The 26,783-nt window shown below is 41.4% G+C and overlaps 1 protein-coding gene and 1 long non-coding RNA gene across 7 annotated transcripts; one reads left to right on the forward strand and one right to left on the reverse strand.

The window, feature by feature from the left end:
- Positions 1–1,396: 1,396 nt before the first annotated feature.
- SLC6A18 (solute carrier family 6 member 18) lies at positions 1,397–25,870 on the forward strand. 2 transcript variants are annotated; one of them, XM_003640787.5, is made up of 12 exons: positions 1,397–1,642; positions 9,229–9,369; positions 11,382–11,519; positions 12,249–12,430; positions 12,842–12,952; positions 18,566–18,678; positions 18,987–19,115; positions 19,851–20,007; positions 21,184–21,388; positions 22,700–22,859; positions 23,664–23,826; positions 25,106–25,870. In XM_003640787.5, exons 1-12 carry the CDS (start codon positions 1,498–1,500, stop codon positions 25,319–25,321), a joined length of 1,860 nt encoding a protein of 619 aa, XP_003640835.2. In that variant the 5' UTR covers positions 1,397–1,497; the 3' UTR covers positions 25,322–25,870. The 2 variants fall into 2 exon arrangements, with proteins under 2 accessions (XP_003640835.2, XP_040551519.1); XM_040695585.2 differs by having other exon boundaries at positions 9,271–9,369.
- LOC107052652 lies at positions 2,332–25,106 on the reverse strand. Of its 5 annotated transcripts, none has more exons than XR_005857377.1 (6): positions 23,857–25,106; positions 22,467–22,580; positions 22,291–22,371; positions 21,948–22,011; positions 8,421–10,843; positions 2,332–6,008 (listed from the first exon to the last, which is right to left on the reverse strand). It is a non-coding gene; the product is annotated as an uncharacterized LOC107052652 (long non-coding RNA). The 5 variants fall into 5 exon arrangements; XR_005857378.2 differs by lacking the exon at positions 23,857–25,106 and having other exon boundaries at positions 8,421–8,524; positions 8,612–10,843; positions 22,467–22,710; XR_003073843.3 differs by lacking the exon at positions 23,857–25,106 and having other exon boundaries at positions 8,421–8,759; positions 22,467–22,710.
- Positions 25,871–26,783: the final 913 nt, after the last annotated feature.

Genomic DNA, 26,783 nt, shown 5'->3' on the forward strand with positions numbered 1-26,783 from the left:
TCACCACCCCTGGATGTGTTTAAAAACCATTTGGATGTGGTGCTCAGGGACATGATTTAGCAGAGGGTTGTTAGAGTTGGGGTAGTATGGTGAGGTTGTGGTTGGACTTGATGATCTTGAAGGTCTTTTCCAACCTGAGCAATTCTGTGACTCTATGAATATATTTTATTTAAAATCTTTCAAGTTGCTATTCTGTAATAGGAAAGGTAATCTGTGTCAGATTTTCCTACTGAGAATGGATAAAGCTGAGCCTGAAGCAGCTGCAGGGGTCAGGGATGGAGGTGCTGCCAGGACAGCCCCGGCACAGCTCTCTCTGGTCTGGAGCACAGCAGCAGTGGGGGGGAGGGTGGTGGGTGCTGTGGCTGATTTCTGTGATGTGGACTGTAAGGGTGTGGAGTACAAAACAGCAAAACCCTGGTATTTTGGAAAGAGAACATTAAAGTTTTTCTCACAGGCTTTCAATTGAAGGCAAGCACTCAGCTGTTACATTCCTCAGTAACTATTTAATGAAAAATAAAAATAGTCACTTGGGATTCATTGACAGGTGGGAAGTGATTAACCTTAGGCAGTTATGGTGAAAACGGACAAGATTTTGATGCCTGAACATATGTGGTCCTGTCTAGAGAACAGTCCCATCTTGGATTTGCTCAGGAACAAATGTTGGAGGGATCCTCAGAGGGTCCCAGCCATAGTGTGTTGTACCGTTCAAATACTTTATGTCACAGGAATGTGTGTGGATGTTCAGAGGGAAAAGCAATATGGAGGACAGCGGTCTATGCGGCAGGAGCTGTGTGGCTGCAGCTGGTCCATGTGTCCCAGTGGCAGACCTTGGGATGGGCAAAAAACTACTGCAAGTACAGCCATGAAAACACCCCTTTATCAGGTTCTATTTCAGGTTTTGTTATAACAACAACAGATAAATCCGATTAATACTAATCTTGTAAAAAAAAAAATATATCACTTTGTGTACTTACCAAAGGTGTCTTCAGTCACTCTGCTAACAAAGCAAGAGAGAAAAAGTCAACGCTTCCTTAATTCACAGATGTACACATTTTGCAATGTTAATATCTTATTGCTGTAAAGGTTTCTTTTTAATTATATTCAGTGTCACACTTCTTTGATGGTATCCGAGAACAGAAGGAGAACAGAAAATAAAAATCTGTTTGATCCCAAGTTACCCATTAACAACATATTCCTAAGTTCCCTAACTATAGAAGGAACTGCAGAGCATCAGGAGTTGTCACTCTGTCTATATAATAATAATTCCTGGTTTGGTATTTAAACTGTGGCATTTCCAATGGCACATTCCTTTGCACTGCATAAAAAGAAAGCGCCGCCTCTTTTTGGAGAAACCCTTCTGCCATCCCCCATAAAACCCGCAGCACAGACACGTTTTGAAGCATCTTCCCATTTATAGGGAAAGGGACTAGAAAGCCAAGGGTACTTCACACTAGAAGATTTACCAATCTAAAGATTCACCTACCTGAAGATTCACCAATGGACGTACCACCTGAAGTCCCTAAAGAAGATGGCAGACCGAAGTGGGATAATAAGTTCCAGTATATCTTAAGTTGCATCGGATTTGCTGTCGGCTTGGGGAACGTGTGGCGGTTTCCATACTTGTGCCAGATACATGGAGGCGGTAAGGTTGCAATGGGGCTTTGCCAAAATATTAAGCCACGATTCCAATATAACTGTGCTAACTTATGGTGGGCATGGAACTTATATGTTTGCATCACTTTCTTTTTAGCTATCGAGTTCTCAAATTCTCATAAGTGTTTTGCTCCGTTGGCTTTCTCTTTAGATTGGCTTTCTCTGTAGAAATGTATTTCATTTTTAAAGGATGCGTTTGATTAGGAAATAAGACCAACCTGATGCTCAGCTCTGACATTGCTGCTACAGCCCTGACAGGAGGAGGAAGCTCACTTGCAGCTTGCTACCTTTAGGAGAAGCCAGAAGTCCTGAGAAGGCTCTAGTGAGGCAGTTCCCCAAACAGTTGGCTGTGGTGCTTCCCAAGGAAAACAAGAGTCACTCCTCTCCCTTCTCTGTCACCTTCAGGAGGTAACCCAAAAACCACGGCTGAGTGAAGCTAAATGGCGCTTTTTGATGGCTGTGAAGATGCCTGAAATGCTCAGCTGATTTAACACAAGCAAGCTGATACTGACACCAGCCCAAGCTTTTCTGTGGGCACCATTCCCATGAAGAACTGCTTTAGAAGCAGCCAATTTAGCACATATGAATGGATCAGAAATAGCAACCAGTTGCCCACTGCTTACAGCAGCTTTTGAGAGGTGCCATGGTAACTTGTCTCAAGCAGAGTGATGTAGCATATTCTTTAAGCCCAGTTTTATTTGTTATCTTTCAATTGGCAGCATAAGTACAAAATTCAAACTGGGAGAAACATGCAAATGGCAAAACAAACAAACAAACAAACAATCTAATTCTATCAAGGTATCTGCATTGCTTCATGAACTACATGTATTTGAATAAGCTAGGGAACCACAAACTGATGCTGCCATCAATAGCAGGTGGTATTTAAGAAAGAAGCAGCCACAGAAGGACTCTGTGAGCTTCTGAATAAATGAAATCAAGCAGGCCGTCTCAGCATGAAGTATCCCACCACGCATACACAATGCACTGGGAAACAGATGGAGATATTGCTACTAACACAACCTCTGTGCCCACTTTTCAAAATCTAGACGAAAAAAAATGCAGAAGATCCTCAAGACTTATTTCAGATGTGGAAAATGCATGGTATGTGGAGTGAGTTAAGCATCCGGCCCATTTAACTCACAAAGTTGAAAACGAATGAATCTATTTGCCATAGTCTATAGATGAGGACATGGAAATTATTTTGACAGCAAGGGGCTCCTTAGCAGTGAAGATGTAACAGCTGGAAGCCACTGTTGCAGTAATTAAAGTAAGAAAAAAGAAGCAGCAGTCTCTCAGGAGACTTTATATTATTTATATTCAAGATGTGAAACCCAGTGAAGCGCTCTCAGCTGCTTGCCATAACCGGGTGGCTAGAAAGCCATAGCTGTGAGCATGCTGTTTCTCCGTCAATTGGAATGGCTGGAAAAAGCCTGTCACTGCAGCTAATGACACACACACAGTAAGGCAGGACACACACCTTTAGAGGTACATCTCCAATGCAGAAACAGTGCATGGCTGAAGGGAGGGTGTTCTGGAGTTGGACAAACACCCTGCAGCATCTCAGGTGGTCTTGGATGCCTGAGAGCAGGCAACCGAGCAGCACCCAGCATGTCTAGAGCAGCATCTTTGAGTCTCAGGACAGCCTGAACAGCAAAGACAAGGCAACACACATCTCTTGGGAACAGCCAGCAACTTACACAGATTCTTCAGGATTTCACTTTTCCAGAACTGGATTTCAGTTTTTTCCTCCTGTAGGTGCCCTGGTATTTTTTGATCCCACTCTAAACTATTACTGCGAGTGAAAAAAGGTACGGTCCTACAGCTCACTAAGCTCTAGGAAATGCGAACCAATGACCTGTGCTAATGACAAGAAAAAGGAAAGTTGCTTGGTGCCATGCTAAATCCTATGCTAGCACATTTTCAAATGACTCATAAAATTCGTCTTTAATTAAGCATCTTAACTACAGGAAGCCAGGAAATAAGTCTGGGCCCCTCTATGGAAAGTTAACAACTTAAGAGAATGTGTAGGATGGAGAGGGCTAAGAAGAACACTGACGACACCTGGTAAGCCAGTGGCATGTCATGCTATTGCCAAGCACAGGTAGCTACCAACAGCCTGGGCAGGAGGGCAGTCACAGGTTTCTCTCTGCCTTTGGTTTCAGACACTCAGCTCAGCAGGGATTGTGCTGGGCATGGCTTTTCTACTCCACCTGTTTCTGTGGTCCAATGCTTTCCATGTATTTAGACTCAGACAAACCCAGTCTGACACTCTCATGTGCTCATGCCCAACGTTTAAGGCAACCATTTCACAATGAAAGAGACTGAAATGAATGAGGAGAATAAGAAAGGGCACAAAAGTTATGTACACCACCCAACACTCTCCTCCTGCATCCTTGCCCTACACATTGCTCCCATACCAGGTAGGCCACAAGGCCGAGGGCAAGGAAACCTTTCTTACAGATCACGCTGTGACCAGAAAGTCAGGTTACTTGTGTTGGCACTGACATATCTCACAGGCACTGGTAGCGACAAAAAAGGCAGTCCTACAACAGTTTTAAAGATAATAAAAATGGGGAAAAGCTACAGGGACAAAGGCTGAGTATTCTTTTTCACTTTGAGCTTTTTCACTTTTTCACTTCATTTTATCAGTGAAAAAAATGATAAAAAATAGCAAGCAAGCAGAGTCTGTGACACCATCCAGAGTATTTAAGGGTGGCAAGGCACTGGAACAGGTTGTCCAGAGAAGTGGTGGATGCCCCATCCCTGGAGACACTCACGGTCAGGCTGGAGGGGACTGTGAGCAGCCTGATCTGCTGTAGGTGTCCCTGTTTGTTGCAGGGGAGTTGGAAGGGATGGTCTTTAAGGATCCCTTCCAACTCAGATCATTCTATGATACAGGTACTCTGCATTACTACAACCAGTGGCACAAAGACAGTGGTGAATAAAGCTCAGCGTATGGACGCACGGCCAGTGTTTGGTCATTGGATTTTAAGTAAGGGCTCAGAGAGCTCAGCTGATGACTATAACAATTTGCTGACAAAATTCTGTGGGCTTGATAAATAATTCATCCTGGACAGCAGGTGTTGGGAGAATTTAAGTGATTGATGAAGACCACCAAGAAGACAGAGCTGTTATGTTTACACATGTGCCCAATGTGATTGCATTTTCATTCTGCCAATTTTAGGCAGAGATACAATTTGGGGTTACACTTTTGAAAGCAAACAACTCAGATGCAAAAGCCCAGTAGATTTTCAGGTGCACTGGAGCGTATCTGAAGATGTGAACAGCAGCATTATGGTTAACTATGAGACCCAAGAGGTGGTGGCTTGGCACCTCAGCCCCAACACGAGCACAGCAAAAACTGGTATGGAAATGGCACAGAAGACTCAGTCTATAGCTGAATGGCTTCTGGGTTGTAGATCACATTTTCACTAATGATCCAGGTGTTTAAGAGTTAGACAATGCACTTTTCCTCATTTCTAGATCTTTTAAAAAACGAGATAAAAATAAGTGCTTGTATATTTGTCTCATGTCAGCTGTTCTCCTCAGACCTCTGAACCTTATTCATCGCACATTAGTGTTACTCAGTAACTTGGATCTAATATAATATCAGTTTTGCTGACATTTATCACCTGCTTTCGTTTACTGATTATTTGGATTTATTGCCTGAGTTAAGTTAGCTATTTACTTTTCATGACTAATGGATATGAAGGTTGTTTGCCACAGTGAGCAGAGACAAATACAAAGGTTCCCAGGCAACTGGGATTGAAAAGATATTTCTAAATGGCCTGGTATGTTTTTTGTCACCTAGAACTGAGACTCAAACAGGTCATATAGCAATATATCTACATACATATGTACATATATAGTCATCTGAAAATACTTCAAAAAAACCTCCAACTAACATACTACAAAGTTGCACCTGATTACAGCTAGTATACATCTTTGCTTGCTGAGTGAATGGAAGGTGATCCTTGAGGTGATGTTATCACCACTCTACTTGTTGACGCAATGCTCTGCTTCCCCTTCAGCTTGCTGGTTACTGTGACTCAGTGCTAGATGGCTCTTCATCATCAGTTTCTTTGGCATTCTGCTTGCTGGTGTAGCCATACAGCCATGAGCACCTCTCGACAGGCTCTCTTGTAGTTCATGCTCTTTTCTTCCAGACTGCCACATGTAGGTACTACACAAAGATCGTGCCCTTCAAGCCTTTGAGCTGTTGGAGCAGGTCCAGAGGAGGGCCACAAAGATGACGTGAAAACTGGAGCACCTCTCCTATGAAGAAAGGCTGAGGTGGGCTTGTTTAGCTTTGAGAAGAGAAGGCTCCAGGAAGACCTCACAGTGGCCTTTCAGGACTTAAGGAGAGATTATAAACAGAGGGGAGACTGACTGTTTGTATGGGCAGACAGCGATAGGACAATGGGGAATGGCTTTAAACTGAAAGGGAGGAGATTTAGACTAGGAAATTATAGGGGAAAATTTTCACTGAGAGGGCAGTGAGGTGCTGGCACAGCTGCCCAGAGAAGCTGTGGTGCCCCATCCCTGGAGGTGCTCAAGGCCAGGTTGGATGGGGCCCTGGGCAGCTGAGCTGGTGGGGGGCAGCCCTGCCCACAGCAGTGGGTTGGAACTGGTTCATCTTTGAGGTCCCTTCCGACATTATCCCTTCTATGACTCTTTGATTAGAGTGTCATTTCCCAAGCAGAAGGCTGAATATGGTTAAGCCATAGCTTTCCTAACCTGATTTGCTTATAGATTGCAATAGCGTACACTGAAAATACTTCTTGCTGAAAGTACTTATGTGATTTAATGGGAAATGAAAAGGCTGATGGGAGGTCAGGTTCCAAAAACCTTAAGTGTATCTGGGGTGAACTGAGATTTTTCTTTCCTACTACAATGACTGTATAGCTCCCCCCACTCTAATGGCTCTTTGCAGTTAGCAGCAATATGAAGCATGACACGCTAGTGCTCCTCATCACTTGGGGCTTTACCATAAACAGAACCAACTTACTAATAAGCCAACTCTACTGCATTTCTGATGTGCCTGTGCTACACATCATATACACACTGATATGCTAACTGTTTGTGTTTGAATGATGAGCTCTGTTTTATGATACACACTCTGTGGTAGGTACCAACGTGAGAATTCATTCTACTTCTTGAATTTTCCTCTTCCTAGATTTATGATAGCAATTTTCAAAAATATATACAAGTTCTGCCTTTTGGTATATCCTCCTCGAAGGGTTGAACAGACCCTTGATCTTATAGTACCAATGGATTCTTATTCACCATTAGTATTTGCTACCTTTTTCATTCTATGTGTAGGAGATTTTATTGAGAAGGAGTTCAAGCTTTGAGTGCTTGAGCAGACTGTGCTTCTCCTATTTTCTTTTTGCCTAAAATTAAAAGTGAATAAATAAATGAGCCTGTGAGCCGAACCTCTACACTCTGAGCACTTAATTGAATTTGGTTTGAGAGAGATTAGTTCCATGAACTACTTTTTAGCCCAATCTTTTGCCATCTTTTCACAATTGCAGGTATCACACTTTTTACACTGTTCTCATGAAAAACAAATATATATATTTTTCCTCTCAAAGTGTATCATGTTGTAAATACAACCAGAGATGCATACAAACCAACACAAAGTAAAAGGGCTTCTATCAGCAGAATATTCAAATGTGCTCTGCTATGAACTAGCAAACAGAGGAAAGAGAACACGGGGCAGTTTGCACTCATTATTACAGGGTTATTTCCACAGAGGTATGATATGGGAGATAGGTGCCTTGTGGAATGGCTCAGCATCCCAGATTGCTTGCTCAGGAGCCACCCAGAGATGGGACAGCCTAAAACCATCTGACTGCCAGCAAGGCAGGTGTGTTGCAGAAGGGGCTATATTCTGACAACCTCACCACGCCTTGAACAAGAGCACAGGGCTGAGGGAGGAGAGAGGCTACAAAGCCACCCTGGAAGGGCATGAGAGTTCCTCAGCATTTACACAGGATCTCCAGTGCCTGCCTCCAGTCTAGGTTTCATCAGATGGTAAAACACTTCAAATAAATGAGCTGTTGTGGTCCCCACACTCCTCTAAATCTCTTATTTTTTACCTGGGTACTTAGAAACCTCCACCAAGTAGGGGGTATTGCCAAGCAGGGCTCTCAAGCACCTCAAGGGGACCTCATGCCCTGGACGTCAACTGTGAGACTCCTCCAAATCTGCTTGTTAGTGTTAAAATATCTTAGGAAACCAGGTCACAGAGATGTTTGTTTCTACCTTTGGCAAATTAAGAGCAGTCCATCTATTCCCCCCATATATTTATTTGTAAAAAGCTGTTAAACAAACAACACACCTCGTCTGGGGGTTGCATATAGTTATTGCAATTATCTAGCAATAGTTAGCAAAGTTATTGCAATTCCTAGCTCAAAGTGCTTTGATTTATATGCCCCACCTTTCTAAACAGTCAGTGATTATAAAACAGAGGCAGCCCCAGAAAGAGCTCAAATCAATGGTAACTCCCCACTGCCTTTTCCTTGCCAAGGACTGCAGTGATGGCATAACGAGGTGTAGAATTGCCATTAGAATGACCAAAGGGCACAGAGGTGGCATCAGCTGGAAGGAGGACGGGAAGGTGTGGATACCTTTTCTACTTCTGTTTCCCCAAAGAAAAACCATTCTGTGGGCACAGTGACTGTTGGCCATATCACGCCACTAAACTTCCACCTCTTAGACCATTCTGACTCAAGTGGAGAGATGGGCAGAAGGGATGAGCATACCAGTGAGATGTCACTTGGTCTCATGAAAATCATTGTCTGTGTAAAGAACGGAGACCCAAGACAGCGCACACCATCGTGCAACAGCCAGAAACACGTGCTGCCTCCTGTTCAACAGAGAAAAAGATGAAAGATGTAGAAGACAAAGGATCCAAACCTGGATGAAACCAGATGTAATTGCTCCCACAGCTCACAGAACAGTTTTTGGCTTGTTTCCAGTTACCCAACACCAACAGACTCATGTAGAACATCACGCAGAAATGTGGTGTCCTGGGGGCTTCCATTGCAAAGCCTTGCTTTGCCAGGGGGAAAGGGCAGCCCCTCAGCTTTGGTCTGACCATTCTGCAGAAAAGAGATCACATAAAAAGACATCAGAATGGAATGACACCTGCCTTTCAAGAACTGTGGTAATTGTTAATGCTTTACAAAGGCTAGTCATAAAAAAATAAGAAGCTTTTAGAGTTTCCAACTTCCCACTCTCTAGCTTGTGTATCTGCTGCTATTCCCCCAACAAAAGAAAGGGAAATAGTGGAAAGGGTGAAGATCCTTAGAGCTTCTGTGTTCATGAGATGTCAGAATGCTGAGGGGACGCATCCTGCAGCATTAGCAGCCCTGGCCCTTCCTCCTTCATTACCACCACCAAAACAACCCACAATCAGCAGCCATTCCTGGGCAAGCATCCACATCACCACTGCCTCTCTCAACATTTCCTACAAGGACTTTGTTACAGTCATGAAGTAGAGGAAATAACAGCAATTTGAACAAGGTGCAGATAACTGTGTGGCTTAATTGCACTTAATTGTGTTTTCAGGGACATTCCTGATCCCATACTTCATCGCTCTTATCTTTGAAGGAATCCCACTGCTGCATCTTGAACTTGCTCTAGGACAGTGCCTGAGGAAAGGCAGCATCAATGCCTGGCACACCATCTCACCTTACCTGGGAGGAGTTGGTAGGTATCTGGGCTGAAGGAACCACAAATGGGCTCCCGCTCAGTGCTTATTTCCTACAGAGCTGCACCTGATGCTCATTAGGATATCACTCCCATCAGGTGTCACTCCAGACACATGGGAGCCTAAAATATGAACCTTATAGCCTTTGATGTGAGTGCTTGAGATTGGGGAGCTGGAGTGTTTTGCTGTATGCAGGAAAATGGGGTTGGTGCTGACAACTATGTCTGTGGAAGGAAAAGAGTGGGTAAGGAGTTATTTAAGGATAAGAGGGAAACTAGGAAGAACTACAAAGCAGCTGTATGGGACTTCCAGCTAGATTCCTCTTCTATAACTAAGCAGGTCCAACTTCCCTTTGCAAAAAAACAGCAAGCAGAATCTGTGGTGTTGATATACTTTCTTCCTTACTGTAGGAACAGAAGATAGTAGTTTAGGGTGTATGTGCACAGTATGGGACAAAACAGTGCCCTTTTGCAGCTATATTATGCTGTGAAACTTCAGTCTCTTTTGGTCTGCTGTTAAAGTTGTGCCATGTTGTAAAAATGAAAATAAAAAAAAAAATACTGAATTATATACGATGTCAAAGCACTCAATCTTCATCTTCTAAATAAGTAGTCTAAACCTCGGACTTTTCTTGGACCAGGTAACATCCTAACTGTTTTGTAAGAACGGGGACAACTCAAAACCCAGTGCTTTAGAGAGACCACCCCAGGAAGCTCTCATGTCTGTCTCAATTTTATTTTTTTTATGAGATGAGCAGCATTCTATGCTTAGGCTTCTCCTCCATGCCCTATTCCTGTGGTAGCTGTTCAGATTCTGGTAACCAGGAGCCAGCAGATCAGTCTTCACCTACCCTGAGCAAAGTGTCATCTCCATCTGGAGGCCAGACTGGATAAAAACCTTGCCTAACTTTGACCTCAAAGGAAGAAATCAAACTAGAGATTTAGGGGGATTCCTTTCAGTATGAATTTTCCTAGGCTCTATCCAAATGTGAAGCTGCTTTCAGAAGTGGGCTGGCACCATTAAGTCAGGAGTTGGTTATGCTCCCAGCTCTCTATCTGGAGAGGACTCTATGGTTCATGTACCCCAGCAGGCCAGTACTCTTAAAGAAGGCAGCTGTTTCTCACATTTTTCTTATTAGACAACCTTAGTGAAGTCACAGAAAACTTGTTTCCTTCCCTACAGCTGAAAGTGACTCTGGCATAACCTCAGATGTTGCCCCTGAAGCGCTTAAGGAGCTGAGTGTGAAAGGCCCAAAGCTGTGGGCCCTATGTCTCCTGCTTCTGGTGCCCCAGAGCCCTGCTCTTGGCATTTGTCGCCTGCTTGCTCAGGTGGCTGACTATTGGCATGAAGTCTCCCAGAAGGGTAAAAGGCTGAGCCCAAGGCACGAAGCAGAGGAGAACCAGCCTTCTTATAGCAGGGCTGGTAGAGTCAGAGGCTGCACATCAGAGCTGAGGACACAAACGCAGATCATCCCTGTGAAGACAGGACAAGAGGGAATGGTTTTAAACTGAGACAGGGGAGGTTTAGGTTGGATATTAGGAAGAAGCTTTTCACGCAGAGGGTGGTGACACACTGGAACAGGTTGCCCAAGGAGAATGTAGATGCCCCATCCCTGGAGGCATTCAAGGCCAGGCTGGATGTGGCTCTGGGCAGCCTCGTCTGGTGGCTGGTGACCCTGCACATAGCAGGGGGGTTGAAACTCAATGATCATTGTGGTACTTTTCAACCCAGGCCATTCTATGATTCTATGAAGATCTCTGGGAAAAAAAAAAAAGAAAAGAAAAGAAAAAAAAAAAAGAGGTCTTGAGAAATTAGGAGATAGAATCATAGAATTGGTCAGATTGGAAAAGACTGGAAAAGACCTTAAAACTCATTGAGTCCAACCATGATCTAATCAAACTACCCTAACAACCCTCTGCTAAATCATGTGAGATGTGAGATTCTAAGAGCAAGTGCTATGACTGGTAACTTTTCCTGGTTTTTCTAAGCTGAAATCTTGTGTCATCTGCAGGGGTTGCTTCACTGATGGTGTCGATTCTGGTGAGCTTATACTACAACACCATTCTAACCTGGGTGATGTGGTACTTCATCAACTCTTTTCAGGAACCCCTTCCATGGAGCATCTGCCCTCTAAATGAAAACAGAACAGGTAACTGCTGCTTCAGTGTCACTGCAATTGGAGTATCACAGACATTATAGCTTGGGGACTATAGGGAAAAGGGAAGTTCAGTTTACTTGTTTTGCTGACATGATGATACAGGGACCACTTGAAAGAACACCAGTGCTTTCTGACTACAGAGGAACAGTCTTTTATCAAGACACTCGTGACTGTCACTATAAACTACGTATCAAGACGTGAGATTGCTGACATAATTGCAAAGCAAATTTAAGACATCCTCCAGTAACTGGTTTAAATGAGACTTGTGTTTGCATTGGGTAGTGATACCTTGGTTATTACAACAAGCCAGAAAGTCCACTACTCCTTTGATTTCAGAATAAAAAACGAAGTGTTTAAAAATAAATAAAATAAATACTAATTTTTGAGATGGCAGAGAAACTATTCGAAGACAATCAGTTACACGTTACCCATTACAAAAACACTAGTAAGACCTAAAAAAGCATATCTAAACAGGATAAAGACTGTTCTCTGTTCCTTAAAATGACTTTTTGGCTTTTTTGAGTGACATTTCTTCACCAAAATCGTCTTTTTTTACATCATCAAAAAATATACTGCTAAACTTGAATGAGATTGCATATAAAAACAGCAACCCTGCTGCTCTCCACTCCTATAGAGCACTGTTTCCTTGTGATACGGTGAGAGGGCTAAATATTACCACATTTCAACGTTTATTCTCATGCATGCCACATCCTTTTCCAGGGCTCAACGAAGAATGTTATGAAAGTACTGCAGTCAATTATTTTTGGTACAGGAAAACTTTGAACATAACACCGGACGTCACCGACAGTGGCACATTACAGTGGTGGCTGATTTTGTGCTTAGCAGCTTGCTGGGCAATTGTGTATCTCTGCACCATTCGAGGGATTGAAACCACAGGAAAGGTAGGAGAAGGACACAGAGAAGTAAACAGCTCGGGGTCTTGTCCTGTGCTCTGGATGCCATTTTCCAGAGTTCATCACTTTCACTGCCATGTACCACTTGAGTGCCATTTCAGCGTGCTCCTTGTCCAGCTAAGCGGTAACAGCAGCACAGATAGCTCAGAAGCATGGTTCTCTCCTTTTCCTTTGCAAATGCTTCTTGCCCTAGTAGTTCCCCCTCACTGTTCTAAGAGTATTTTTTTCATTTTTAATAAATTATTACTAAATATTATTGAAGTAATTTATAATTTTTAACCATGTTCACTTGTAACTGTTTTATCTAATATTACTGGGATAGTGCATGGCAAAAACTTAAAAGAAGATCCATTAATGTTACTGTCAATAACTTTGTCTTAATTGTGACTTTCTGACTAGGCGATTTATGTAACAGCAATATTTCCTTACCTGGTCCTAACTATATTCCTTATTCATGGACTCAGTCTACCAGGAGCCACCGAAGGTCTAGTGTACCTTTTCACCCCTAATGTAAGTATCACTGCTATTGTCAGAAACACTATTTTTCCTTTTTCTCCCCTCAGATCTCATCCTATACATTCATTCTGAGGTTCTCTCATTTTTTTTTTCTCATCTTCTCACAGGGATAGGAGTCTTAGATCCCTCTATATTTTACTACTTCTCTGAAAGAGTGGTCAGGCACTGGAATGGGCTGCCCAGGGAGGTGGTGGAGTCACCAACCCTGGAGGTGTTCAAGGAGTGTTTGGACATTGTGTTGAGGGACATGGTTTAGTAAGAACTGTTGGTGATGGGTGGATGGTTGGACTGGGTGATCCTGTGGGTCTTTTCCAACTTTGGTGATTCTATGATTCTATATGCTGGTCATTTCAGATGGACCTCTTTACACTGCCCAAACTTAAACTGGACTGCCAAGTGCTTGCTATGAGCTGAGGGCATCCTCACAGCTCTGCCTCAGTGCTAAAAACCACCATAAAGCAGAGAGCTGAAAAGAAGAAAAGCAGCACCCACTGACAGAGCAACCTCTGCACTTGGGACAACCAGTGGGCACACAACTGCAGAACTGGCCTTCAAGGCCCCAGCACCTGCCCTGTGACCACCATACCCCTCCCTCTGTGGTCTCAGTGCCCACAGGCAGCCTTTGCCTTACTGAACATGTCCATCCTCTGCTTTTCTGGGGAACAAAACTGACAAAACTAGTGTGGAAAAATTCACTGATGAGTTACCTGCAATGGAGAGGTGTAAGGCCATCAGTTTTGCTTGTCTACACAGTCCTGACTGACTGACACTGAAGACGTCCTTAAACCCCCTAGGTGTCTGGTGTCACCATGCTTTCCCATCTGATAAGGTCTAAAGGGAATACTGATTTCACTGAAAGGAGCACCACTTTCCTGTTCTGAAGGCATTTGTTGGCTGTCAAGGCTAGATGTGGATAAGCCACATGTTCTGTAGGTAAGCTCACACATTACATTATACAATTACAGACTGCTTGAGTGGGGTAAGTCCAGGACCTTTTTTCCTCCCAGCAGGGATACGCAGTGTGTGAGAGGAATGGGCTTGCACCGCTGTCAGTACTCCAGCGTGCCCAAATGGCTTTGGTCATGCTTTTCAACCTGAAAAATAGAAAACCATGCAACTAATTGCCAAATTCCTATGATACAGCAGTGGAGAATGGGTATTTGGCCAATTCAGCTGTAAGAATAAATCAACACCAGCATCCTGAATGCCATCCAGGTGATTACAGGCTCCAAACTGTAGCAAGGAGCTGTTGGGCTCTCTCCCATGGCAAAGTAGTAATCAAGGTGGCAATTCTCATCTGTAACTCAGCCTGCCAAGCCAAAGCTCAGAAACACTGAGTATTCTCCTTTCCTAACTCTTAGGTTACCAATGCCCTGTTCTTCCTCAAATGTGAGAATTTTTATCTCCCTTCCTCACTCTCTCCTCTCCCTGCCCTCCAGTCTATAAAAGTAAATAAGCTGTTGGATATGTTCATACAGTTTTCTCAGAGTGTCTAACCAAAAACCTCTTTAGATTTCTCTACAAAGCATCTTTTCCTCTGCTCTCTCACTTGTTAATAATTTTTTTCTCCCCCTCTTTCTGGGATTCACATTATGCTGTCTGTTTGATCTGAATGACTTTGTTTTATTAAAAAATGTGTACCAGAAGTGTTGAGGGCCCTGAAATACTAAGAGCTCCAGAAATGACTGGAAAAGCAAGAGACAGTACACAGCATTAACAGCCTACAGGTATTTATCCTCTCCAGAAATTGCAAAATACAGACCAGCTTAGTCTGCAACAGGAACACAGGCATTATGGACAACAAAAGTCAAGAAACCCAGAGACACGCTACTCATCTGAAAAGGGACAGCAGTAAGAGAAAGCTCAGATACAACACCTCTTTTATCCCTCCCCTCGCAAGCTTGATCATGTGGACAGCTACTTGAATACCATCAGAACTCAGAAAGGACAGTCTGATTCTTTATAGGAGAAAAGGACATGCACTTTGGTAGAGCTCAGTCAGGACAACATTGCATTCTCACAGCAGAGCAATTTAACATCAACTAATACCTCAAATCTGTGTTCACATACATCAACTAAAAGCCTATTTTCTTTGATGCACTACCTTAATGAAGAAAGCAGATCTGGACAATACAGACAGAGCAACACTTGGCCTACTGGCATTTGGTCCCAGCCTGGCTGTCAGGTTTCTCTAGATGAGCTCAGATGCCTTTGGACTCAGGATCACTGCACAATGAAATTAATGCAAAAACTACATTTGCATGTATTCAGTGTATGAATAATAAAGCCTGGAGGTACTGCAGTGCTGAGGAAGAGCAAATCATCATCAAAAAAGTTATCTTGTAGATTGAAGTCAGAATCGGACCAACTGCAACCAAACTGCAGCTAATGATTAGCCTGTTTAAGGAAGCAGTTCCCAGAGTCGTCCTTCAAGACAAAATCATCTGAGGATTATTTTGGCTATAAAACTAAATTACCAACAAACATGGACAACCTGATGCAACAGCTTGCTAAGTGATATCTATGACTAGTGTTATTATTGCATAGAAATTTCTAAGACAGATTGCTTTGTTAAACTAACACAACTGTTACTGTTGTGTTACAACTGTTGTTGTTACTATTGGAATCATAGAATGTCCTGGGTTGAAAAGGACCTTAATGATCATCTACTTTCAACCCTGATGCCATGTGCAGAGGCTGTTACTGTTACAACTGTCTGCTTTTGACAGACAAGGATTGCAAAGACAGTAAGAATACAACTACTACATTTCCATCTAAATCTGTGTTTTTAGTGCTCATTAGAAAAACTTATCAACAATAACTACATGCATATGGATCTTAAATACAGCAGGCTGTGGTTTTATTCTCATGAAGAAATTCATAGCTGGCTTTTTTTCCATTTAACACTTGCATGCCTTAACTTCTAAAACATACAACAAGCATTTCTTTTTCATTGACTTTCAGATACAAAGAAGCCTAACCCTTAGCTATCTGGAAAGTGAAACAGACAAGAAAACAAAATTAAGATCCTGAAGTTATGCTCATAGAGCCTCAAAGGGAAAGCAGGTGTTGTAGATGAAGCACCACAGGAGTTGGAACAGAGATCGTTGGAAAGCTTCTTGACTAATAAACCAACCAAAACAGAGCTCTCACAGGCAGCAGAAAAAGGATTCTATCAAGCCTTTATGGGGTCCAGCTTCTATGGTTTTCTGCATCAGCTCAGGAGCACAAATGCCTCTTTCTCCAGCCTCTTTCACATCTGAAAGAGTTTCAAGGATTGTAAATATCTGGGGGGTTCTACAATAGTGAATTCTTACTTTCCACATTACTCTACTGTTCACTTGTTCACATTCTGATTTGGTATCTTCATCTACTTGTTTCTAGCTACAGCACATTTAGTCTTTTAAAAACATGCTCATGAAACCTACATGGCAAATTACTGAAAATGCAAAATAACTTTTAGGCTGATACTTACTGGCTTACGATCAGATAACAACCTTGTCATGATGTTCGAAAGTTGAGCAGTTGCTCAAAGTTGCTCAACTTACTGCATGTGCTGGAATTACAAGGGTCTTTTCTAGGAGGTCTCAGCACAGCCCCCCAAAACAAAGGTAGGCCCAGCAAAGTCCACTGATGTTTGGACACATGTACGTTAGTCACGTCACTTTTCACTTGCCCGTCTACTGATTGTTTTTTCAAACTCTGAGGCTGATTAGCGTGTTCCAGACTTAGTAAATGCATTGCATCTAACACCGAGCTACACTAACTCCTACCTCATATGCTGGAAGACCCTACTCAGGAAAGCCAGGTTTGTAGCAACTGCATCTGTCAGCACCGACCATTGGCTTGGCAGCACACAGGCCAGGCAGCAACGTGAATACTTTATTTCTGCATAGCAGTCTGTTTCTGGACCTGCGCAAGCTCCTATCAGTAAGCACTCCAGCACTGGAGGGTTTGGTTAAAATCTTCCAAAGTAAATGTCCTAAAAGGTCTGTTAGCCCAAGCTGAAGCATTTCAGCCAGCAATGGTTCCATGTATCTGCTCGTTATACTATGCTGTATGAAACGTAACACCTGTTCTCCTGTGACCAAAGCACAGTCACACACACTGGCACAGCATATGTGGTTTATCCAAAGTGAGGCGAATGCATTACGCTAATTCTTCAAGCTCAGACCAGCTTTAGAGAAACCCAAAATACTATAACCTTCCTTTGGCACACTCTTATTCCTACACATGACATTAGTGATCTACTAGGGTCAACAGCCTAGAGATGTAGACACGACACACAAAGCACACTGAGATGCCACATATTTCTGTGCTCAGACTGATGTAAGACAAAATGACACACTCAACTGCCCAGGTATTACTCGTGGGGCAAATGATATTTAAAACACCAGTTCTGAGCTGATACAGCTTTCTGGTCCCACAGGTTGATACTGGAGTAGTATCAACTTGTAGTATCCTGCCAACTGCAGGAAATATATATTCAACATATCTGTATTGTGTGCGTTACTAACATTTTTGCTTTACTTTTAGACTGATTTTAATGGTAAAACTTTAGTCCAGTTATTTACTTAAAATTGCATACTGTTCTTCATAACAACAACAAAAAAAAAAAAAAAAAACAGATTTTTTTCAGTTAGCTTCCACTATGAAATCTGCCCTTCCTAAATCAAATTCCCAATTTCACTCTGTTAATTTGTCCTTCTTCCTTCTTTTTCCTATGTTACTTTGCATTGTTATTAACACGGTAGTTCGAATTTAAGATACACATTCTATTTTTTTAATGATTATTCTATTCTTGGGCTTTTAGATTTTGTGTTGTTGTTTAGTTTTTTAAAAGGTGACAAAGGTTAAGTATTTGTACAGTTTTAAGAAGATAATAATGTTAGACTGTGAGTTACTCAGTACGCCCTATAAGGAGCGACTGAAGGAACTGAGGCTGTTCAGTCTGGGGAAAAGGAGGCTGAGGGGAGACCTTATTGCTCTCTTCCAATATCTGAAAGGTGCTTACAGCGAGAGTGGGGTTGGTCTCTTCTCACTGCTGACAGGTGACAGGGCGAGGGGAAATGGCCTCAAGTTGCACCAGGGTAAGTTTAGATTGGATATCAGGAAAAACTTCTTTACAGAAAGGGTTGTTAAGCACTGGAATAGGCTCCCCAAGGAGGTGGTTGAGTCACCACCCCTGAATGCGTTTAAAAACCATTTGGATGTGGTGCTCAGGGACATGATTCAGCAGCACGTTGTTAGAGTTAGGGTAGTATGGTTAGGCTGTGGTTGGACTTAATGATCTTCAAGGTCTTTTCCAACCTGAGTGATTCCATGATTCTACCATCTCCATTGTGTGCCTATTACCTGTGTAGAAACACTTCTACTATTAGACAGAAGAGCTGCATAACTGCATTAATGAGAGTTTTAAAATGAAACAGGTTTTATACATTTTTTTTAATATGCCTTCAAAAACATCTGCTCTCATGACATATTTTGAACTAATTTCCATTTTCAGCGTATATGGATGTCGTCACAACTCACAATTTCACCAACATGAAATAGAGAACAGAGAGAAAGTTTAATTCCTAAATAATGCATTCATTCCAATTATTTCAGCTGAACATCCTGCAAAATCCCCGTGTGTGGCTTGATGCAGCCACCCAGATTTTCTTCTCTCTTTCTTTGGCTTTTGGAGGGCTTATTGCGTTCTCAAGCTACAATCCATCAAAGTAAGTGGAACTGTGACCTTTACAACTTGGATAAATTCTTGCAGCACTTCATGCAACTTTCTAAAATTTTCAAAACGTGGCATACTTCTAAGAGACCTTGGCAGCTGCCGTCCTTCCAGGTTTTAGTGATCTATCTTACCATTTAAACATTTTTTTTTCCTCTTATGCTCAGCAAATATATTTTGTATAGACTTATTTTTTGCCTACGGTACTAATTGTTAATGTGGAAGTCTCTTCTATATCATCATGGGGGTGTGGATAGACACTGCTTTTTTAATCCAACTTCCTTATTTGAATCCTACTTCTAGAAATGACTGTGAAAAGGACGCTGTGACAGTAGCAATTGTGAACAGCATAACATCCCTCTATGCTTCCATCCCAGTCTTTTCTGTTTTGGGGTTTAAAGCACTCACAGGCTATTGGGACTGCTTGGACAGGTGAGAAACTTCCATTTCCAGTGCTATACTGTACTTTCTATACCTAAACAGATAATGTGTTACTTGAAAACATGCATTTCACTGAAAAGCATAAGTATCTGTATGGAGAAATCTAATAGAGAAATACAGATCACCATGGCACTGAGGAAAGAATGATCATAATAGCATTTGTATGGAATAAAACATTATAGAATAATATATTGGAATTAGTGTATATAAAGACACACAAATTAAGGATCACATATTAAGCTAGCATTAGAAATAGTAAAAATAAAACATTTTTCTATTCCACAGGATTTGTTATTAAACACAACTGGTGGAGATGATATGGATGTATAAAATAAGAATTGAAATATATTTTAGATATCTGCGTAAAGTACTCTGAATTTGTATCTCAAATAAGTATTAATGAATACTTTCTCCTAATCATTTACAAATGATATATATTATATTTATAATATATATAAATATATATTAAAAAATCTGTGTATGGGAGGAGATATATATCCCTCATATATATATTTTATAGATATATAAATATGTTATTTATAAAAATATGTAAAAATATAGGATATATATATATCCTCATATAGTTTTATATGAGGATATAAATTATATGCATATATATCCTTGTGTAATACTTTCCTTTATGTTATAAATAACAACACTGGAAGTAAAAACCTTTCTATTAATGTTCAAATGTGTAACATTTCCATATGTTGGCTTCTCTGCCAGAAATATTATCAGTGTCATCAATGAATATGATCTTCCAGAACAAAGCATTACACGACAGAACTATACAGACTGGATTACGTTCCTGAATTCATCAAATCCAGAAAAACTGGCTGGTCTCAAACTGAAAAGCTGTGACCTTCAAGAATTTCTTGATCAGGTACCATAATCGCTTCTTGCAAAATAACCCTTAAAGAAATAAATATATATATGTATAGAGAAGGACCAGCCACTTTGTTTACCTTACTTGTACTTCACTTGTAATTATTATTATTTTTTTTATATAAAATCATAAAACATTTGCTCAAAATGTCATATGTCAGCACTACTGTAGGGCAGTGTGAACTCAAAGCTATCTGGTACAGTATTCAAAATAATACATAAAAATCATAGAACTGGTGTTCAAAGGGGCTCCTACCTGGAGCGAACACAATGGACACTGCATTCAGTTCTACTCCAGTTTAGAGGAATAAGCCCAAGAGAGAAAACACAACTAGCTGAAAGATTATAGAGAAACGATGCTGAACGGGAGTTTCCTAAATCCCTATTTGGCAACTGAAGTATCAAAACTATATTAAAACACACACTGTTTGCCTCTGATCCCATATTTGTGCAAATACAAATTCTGATCTGTGACTATCTATTCATACCTAGTAGACCATTTAAAAGTAAAATGGAGCTCTTCATTTCCACTCCCACAAACACTTCCTGCTACTGTTTTCCTCCAGTGCTGACCGCTGCATAGCCTGCTAGGCTAGCCAGCACCCATGATTCCAGAGAAGCTTCACTATTCCCACTGGTTTTACACAACTTTTTGATTGTCAAATGCCACATTTTCATATACTCTGGTACAAATATTTGCATCCCTTCTTGACCTCAGGAGGCCAGCTTTAGAAACACATTTACAAACTGTACAGCTTAATTAGGTACAATGACCCAAAACAATCACTCTGATTATCTTGCCTAGCACAAACCCTAAAAAAACCAGCATTCTCCATTATTCCTAGTTTAAGTCAAACTTGAACAAGATTGTATTTCAGAAAATAATGCTAGCTGAAATTCTGATCTTGAGGTTCAGAATGTGAAGATACAAGGAGCCTAATACAGAACCACAGAATCATAGAATAATTTAGGTTGAAAGAGACCTTAAGTACCGCTCAGCTCCAAGCTTCTGCCATGGGCAGGGTTGCCACCCGCTCAGATCAGGCTGCCCAGGGCTTCATCCAACCTGGTTTTGAATACCTCCAAAGATGGGGCACCCACAGCTTCTCTGGTCCTAAGAAATTACATTTAGACCCTTATAATGTTTATTTTAATTTGTTTGTGAATTCCGCAGAGCGTATCAGGATCTGGCCTGGCTTTCATCGTGTTCACTCAAGCCATTATCCTAATGCCGGGCTCACAGGCCTGGGCCATCCTGTTTTTTGTCATGTTGTTCAGCTTGGGCCTCTCTTCCATGTTTGGAAACATCGAAGGAGTCTTCACTCCTCTTCTAGAAGTTAAAGTTATATCTAAATCAATACCTAAAGAGCTTCTGTCTGGTAAGGTATTTGGTTTGCTTTGTTCAAAGAAGGTGACTTCTGTATAGATGCATAATGATCAACTGCTTAGTAAATATTGTAAAGGGATTAAGAATTTGTAATATTAACTTAGCTATTGTGTAGTGCTAGTCAAGTTAGTGGATTGTATTTGCAGAAGATAAGCACATAGATGAGGTAGCACTTTGGCATATGGTATCACATTACCCTTGCCATTGTCCTTAGCTTGCAAGAGCTGTTTCAGTCCGTGAGCACTCATTTAACTACCAGGACTGGAGCCAAGCTTGCTCTAAGCTGTTGCAAACATCAGGAGGAGCCTTGTCCCCACTGAGGCCTTCTGACAACTAAAACAATATTAAGGTAACAAGTGACATCAGCCAGTCTGCCCTGTCTGTGCAAGAACTTACTCTATCTCACGTTATCATGACTGTAAGACATACTCACTCACCCCTATTTCATTCAGAACTGTAGTACTACCAATTATTTCACATTTACTGAGCAGATTATGAGGAATGACTGCTTACTGTTCAAAGCTAGAATCTCTTCCAACTGAGACATTCACCAAATCCAGTCTACTCTTCAGGAATTGAGCTCTGAGTTGAACTTGTTCATTATGGCTTTCTTTGCTGAAACATAAAAGCCTGCATTAGCAAAAAGAAACAGTAGAGAATAATAGGAGAGATCCTACTGTCTAGAACGATCTAGAAAATTTTGGTAGTTTCAAGTAACGAGTTAACACCTGTGTACTGCATCATTTTAAATTAATACGTGGAATATTGCTACCATGCCTTTTCTACAGTCCTCCTGTGGTACCTAAATTAGATTCTTCTCATTCTGCAACTTTTTATGTAAAAATAAATCTATTCACAACTTGATGAGGTAACCATCCATATGTATGTACTTACATCTTGGGACATAAGGAGGTATCCTTCTCAGCTCCAGGCCCTTAGCCACCACAGGTCCCAACTGTTCATGTGGACCAATGACTGCATGAACAAGAGGACAGCTAAAGCTCTCTGCATCAGTCAGTAGGCAACATCCAAAAATTACCACAAGGCAAGGCACAGTCCAGAGTACTTACTTGGAACTCTAATAACCGAAGGATACTTAAATCACAGGAATGCTTTCCACATGCAACAGAATGGTGTCTTTGGTCATCCCAGAGGAGAAAACTGCATTTGGGAAGTTGTATCAACTAGGTCCATACAGGGAAAGAGAATAGAAGTCACTCAAACACAAGTAAAAACAATTTAGAACAAAAATGATCTCATCAAGTTCTATCCTCCAGTAACAAAGGTATCTTTTTTTCTTCAGGTATAATATGTCTAGCTTCCTTCCTTTTTGCTCTATGTTTTACACTGGGTTCAGGGAGTTACTGGATTGACATTTTTGACAGCTACGCAGGCTCGCTGCCTCTTCTAGTCATCGCTTTCTTTGAGGTAATTGGGGTTGCGTACGTCTATAAAATTAAAAGGTAAGCTGGAAACAGACTTTTTTCTCTTAAGAGGTAAATGCATCTTTCTCTCAACCCGTGTGTGTTAAGTACACATACAAAACACTAACATTTCAGTAATGGTTTCCAATTCTGTGAATGCTACTATCATTTTTTGCTTCGAGTCTCCTGTACATGTAAAACAGGAGGGATGCTCTCTGCTTAGCACTTACAGAAGGGGAAATTCAAGCCTTGGAGCTGAAAAATCAACACCTATCATAGCTCCTTGGCCAAGCAGAGTTGCACTGTCTTTGAAATATCCTTCTGTTACTGTCATTTTGTTCCCCATGTTCTTGCATTTTAGCTTTTGTTTGTTTGTTTAGCGTCAAAATTTACCATAAGCAGCATGCAGTAGTTTTCCCTCATTAAAAGGCTCAGACAAGATGTTAAGAATCTCCTCAGTCACAGACAGATTAAAAATCATGCTTTAGTATAAAAGATTTCCTACATCCTTTTAATTGTAAATATCAGGAATCTCATGTCATTTTGATTAAGTTTGTCTTTCCCAGTTGGGATCCTTCCAGTCCAGAAGTTGTCCCAGTCCTCAACAAATGTTAGTTTTCATCATTTTGTTTTCTCTGGTGCTTGCTGTGACTTGAACTTTGCCTAAAAAGCTCTACTTTATCAAATATTATTAACACCTACAGCAAGTTATTAAGGAAAGGTATGGAGTTGAAAAGACTCAAGGAGCTGTATCACATTTAGAACTTACAGAAAGAATACAGAGAAAATGCAATTGTTACCACTAAGCTCTGACATGTTTATATACACGCCTCCTCTTACAAGGTTCAGTAAAGACATGAAATGGATGACTGGACGAAAACTAAATCTCTACTGGCAAATCACATGGAAGTTTATAAGCCCCCTGCTCCTGCTAATCGTCTTTGTGGCCTTTGTTACTCTCCAGATACAGAAGAAGCCAACCTATGCAGCCTGGAACCCCAAATATGTATGTTCTCTAATATTTGCAATACTTAACAGAAGTGAGGGTTGTATGTTCCTCACTCCCACCAGATCCTTTAAAACCATTGCTGTTCACACAGTGTAGTCCGAAGTGATGAAATGCTCAGATCAAGAAGGCTCCAGTGTGCACAGACATTATAAGGTTACACATACTAACATGGCTTTCCTGTTATCCAGGGCTTCTTTCTGAGAACCTTTGTGTCACCACACTCCATATGTCTTAGAGATGCATGTGATGCAGAGAACTGCTAAAGTGAAATGTCTCACAGAGACTCCATAGTTTCATCAGTTTCATAATGTATAGTACATTATAGTACATAATGCACACGTATAGTAGAGCTTCAGAGCTGCATAACAAACACTAGGGATGAAAACATTTTCAGAGGCTCGGGGGAGACCTTATCGCTCTTAACAATGACCCAGAAGGAGGCTGCAGCAAACTAGGGGTCAGCCTCTTCTCCCATGTAACAGTAGTAGGACAAAAGCTTTACGCTGCGCCAAGGGGCGCAGGTAGAGTACTAGGAATAATTTCTTCTCAGAAAGAGGGGTGAGGCACTGGAACAGGCTGCCCAGGGAGGTGGTGGAATCACCATCCCTGGAGGTGTTCAAGAAACATGTAGACGTGGCATTTTAGTACATTGTTAGGGGGCAGGGTGGTGAATGGGTTGATGGTTGAACTTAATGATCTTTTCTAACGTGAATGATTCTATGATTTCCCTTGAGAATTACTGATAGCAGTAGGACACTGATGAACGTATGACTGCACAACTTGGACAGACAGGGAGGGAAGGAGGCAGCGGTCCAAGAACAGTGCTGGTTAATTCTGTGCCGAAGTCTTGTTGATGTGGAAAACATTCAATCTGAATGGAGCTGACCCATGCCAGTTGCAGTTTCTTGTCTCTCTCTCAAAGAGAGGCTGTGTAGGGGGTCAGAAGATCGATTCCGGCCTTAAACTGCACACATATTGCAGCAATCCTCGAAGATTGACATGAGCCTCTGTAGTGTGAATATATGCAGAGACTGGAATAAGATCTACAAAAGAAAAACTGTAAGTTTTTTAAATAGTTATATCTAGACTCACAAGAAGGGTATCCAGAGGATATGGCCACTGAATGCTATTGTAGAGGAAAAACAAAACTTCTGCTATCTTTAAACGGAGATGGAAATCATAGAAATGTAAGTGCCCTAACCACTTTATTTATTTTCACTTCCGTGTTTTGTTGTTGCTTTTTTTTTTTTTTTTTTTTTTTTTTAAATCTCCATAGGAACACTTCCCTGTGAAGGAACAGAAAGTCTATCCACCTTGGGTACAGGCCATCTGTGTGCTTTTGGCTGCTCTTCCTTGTATATTTATCCCCCTGGTAGCACTCATCCATCTGATCAAACGAATGCGCAGAAGCAAGGACCCAAGCTTTGTGCCACCAGAAATATTTTCATGTCAAGAGTTTAACAGCAACTTTTCTCATCCCCCCCAAAAATAAATATTCTATCTGTCTGTAAGTAAAGATGACAGCTTTTGTTAGACATGATTAGATGTGTTACTCAGCTAGTATGGATAATGTAGTTCTGCTTACAGCCTATTATTAGCACTATGACAGTAGTGCTATGTTCCCTTCATTTTCAACCAATTTCACAGCACTAGTTGCACCTGCATCCTGTCCTGAATCCTACCTACCAACAAGCACCAGCTCCACCGCCTTAGTTCTTTTCATACATTACCAACTTCATGTCTCCCTGTGGCCAGATTTTATAAACCTCGAAAGCCCGCCAGCTATTTCAAGTGTCCTCTCTCTTCCTTCGCTTATTCCAAACAAACAACATTCCTAAGGATCAACAACATAAAAATTAAAACCAAAGGAGCAACATTTTCTTTCACCAATCCCCCCACTCACACAGTTGGAATGAAAGCTCATGAAGGGGACTCCTTGCTTAGTTTACTTTTTGTAAATTCCTTCATGCATTTAAATAGCTATTTTATGATTATTCTATAATCTCAAGCATTACAAATAAAGCATCAGCAGTTAAAAGAACATGTGTTAAGCAAAGCTGAGTAATTAATTTTGCACAAACATCTTAGCTAGCACATTCCAAGGTTTACTGTAGTGGAAAATACTGCAAGAACAAACATTCCCAAAGATTAATCCTTACTTTCTCCCATTAAACATGATAAATGACTACTGTGATAGAAATGTCTGGAAGTGTCTTGGTATGCTGCAACCTTACACGGCACGACTGTGAAATACATCTTTACTTACAAAGAAGTTACCTTCTACTTGCCTGCAGATCCTGGCCATTCTGATGGGAGATAAGGGTTTCTATTGCAGACATACTTTTGAGCAACCAGTAGCCTCTGAAAAAAGACTGGGAAAGCATGGGAGGGTAAGGCATGCCAAAGCCTTAGGTGGAATAATTAACAGAGCCAAGAAAGATATAGGAAGTTTAAGAATAATGGACACAGTTTTAGTATTTAGCTTTGTGATAGGCTACGTATAAGCAGAGCTTTATAAGGGATAAAAGGGATTTGAACAGAAGCTGAAAAAGAACGAGACCAACTCAAACCCCTCACTGGCACGTTGCTCCTCTCCACAAAAACACACCAACTTGTGTCTGATTCTCTAGCAGTGTGCTTTGCAACAGCCTGAAGGGTCACATCAATGGAGGTTCCATGTAGGCATGACCTTGACAAGATGACGACTAAGAGACACAATGGAAGGAGTTAGGCCCACTTGACAGATGAAAACAGTGGTGAGGGAGAGCTGCAAACACCCTTTCACAGCACTTGCTGGCATGGGTATGGACTGCCAATGCTACTTCTGTGAGGAATTCAACAGCAAACCACAAATCCAATGGAGAGAGCCATGCTGAGAGGATCCAGAAGCTTGGACAGCTTTTGCTCAGACATTAATATTAATCCACTGTCAGTGGAACCAGACTCTCCAGGCA

The sequence above is a fragment of the Gallus gallus genome, chromosome 2, assembly GCF_016699485.2.
Source record: "Gallus gallus isolate bGalGal1 chromosome 2, bGalGal1.mat.broiler.GRCg7b, whole genome shotgun sequence".
Classification (NCBI taxonomy): domain Eukaryota; kingdom Metazoa; phylum Chordata; class Aves; order Galliformes; family Phasianidae; genus Gallus; species Gallus gallus.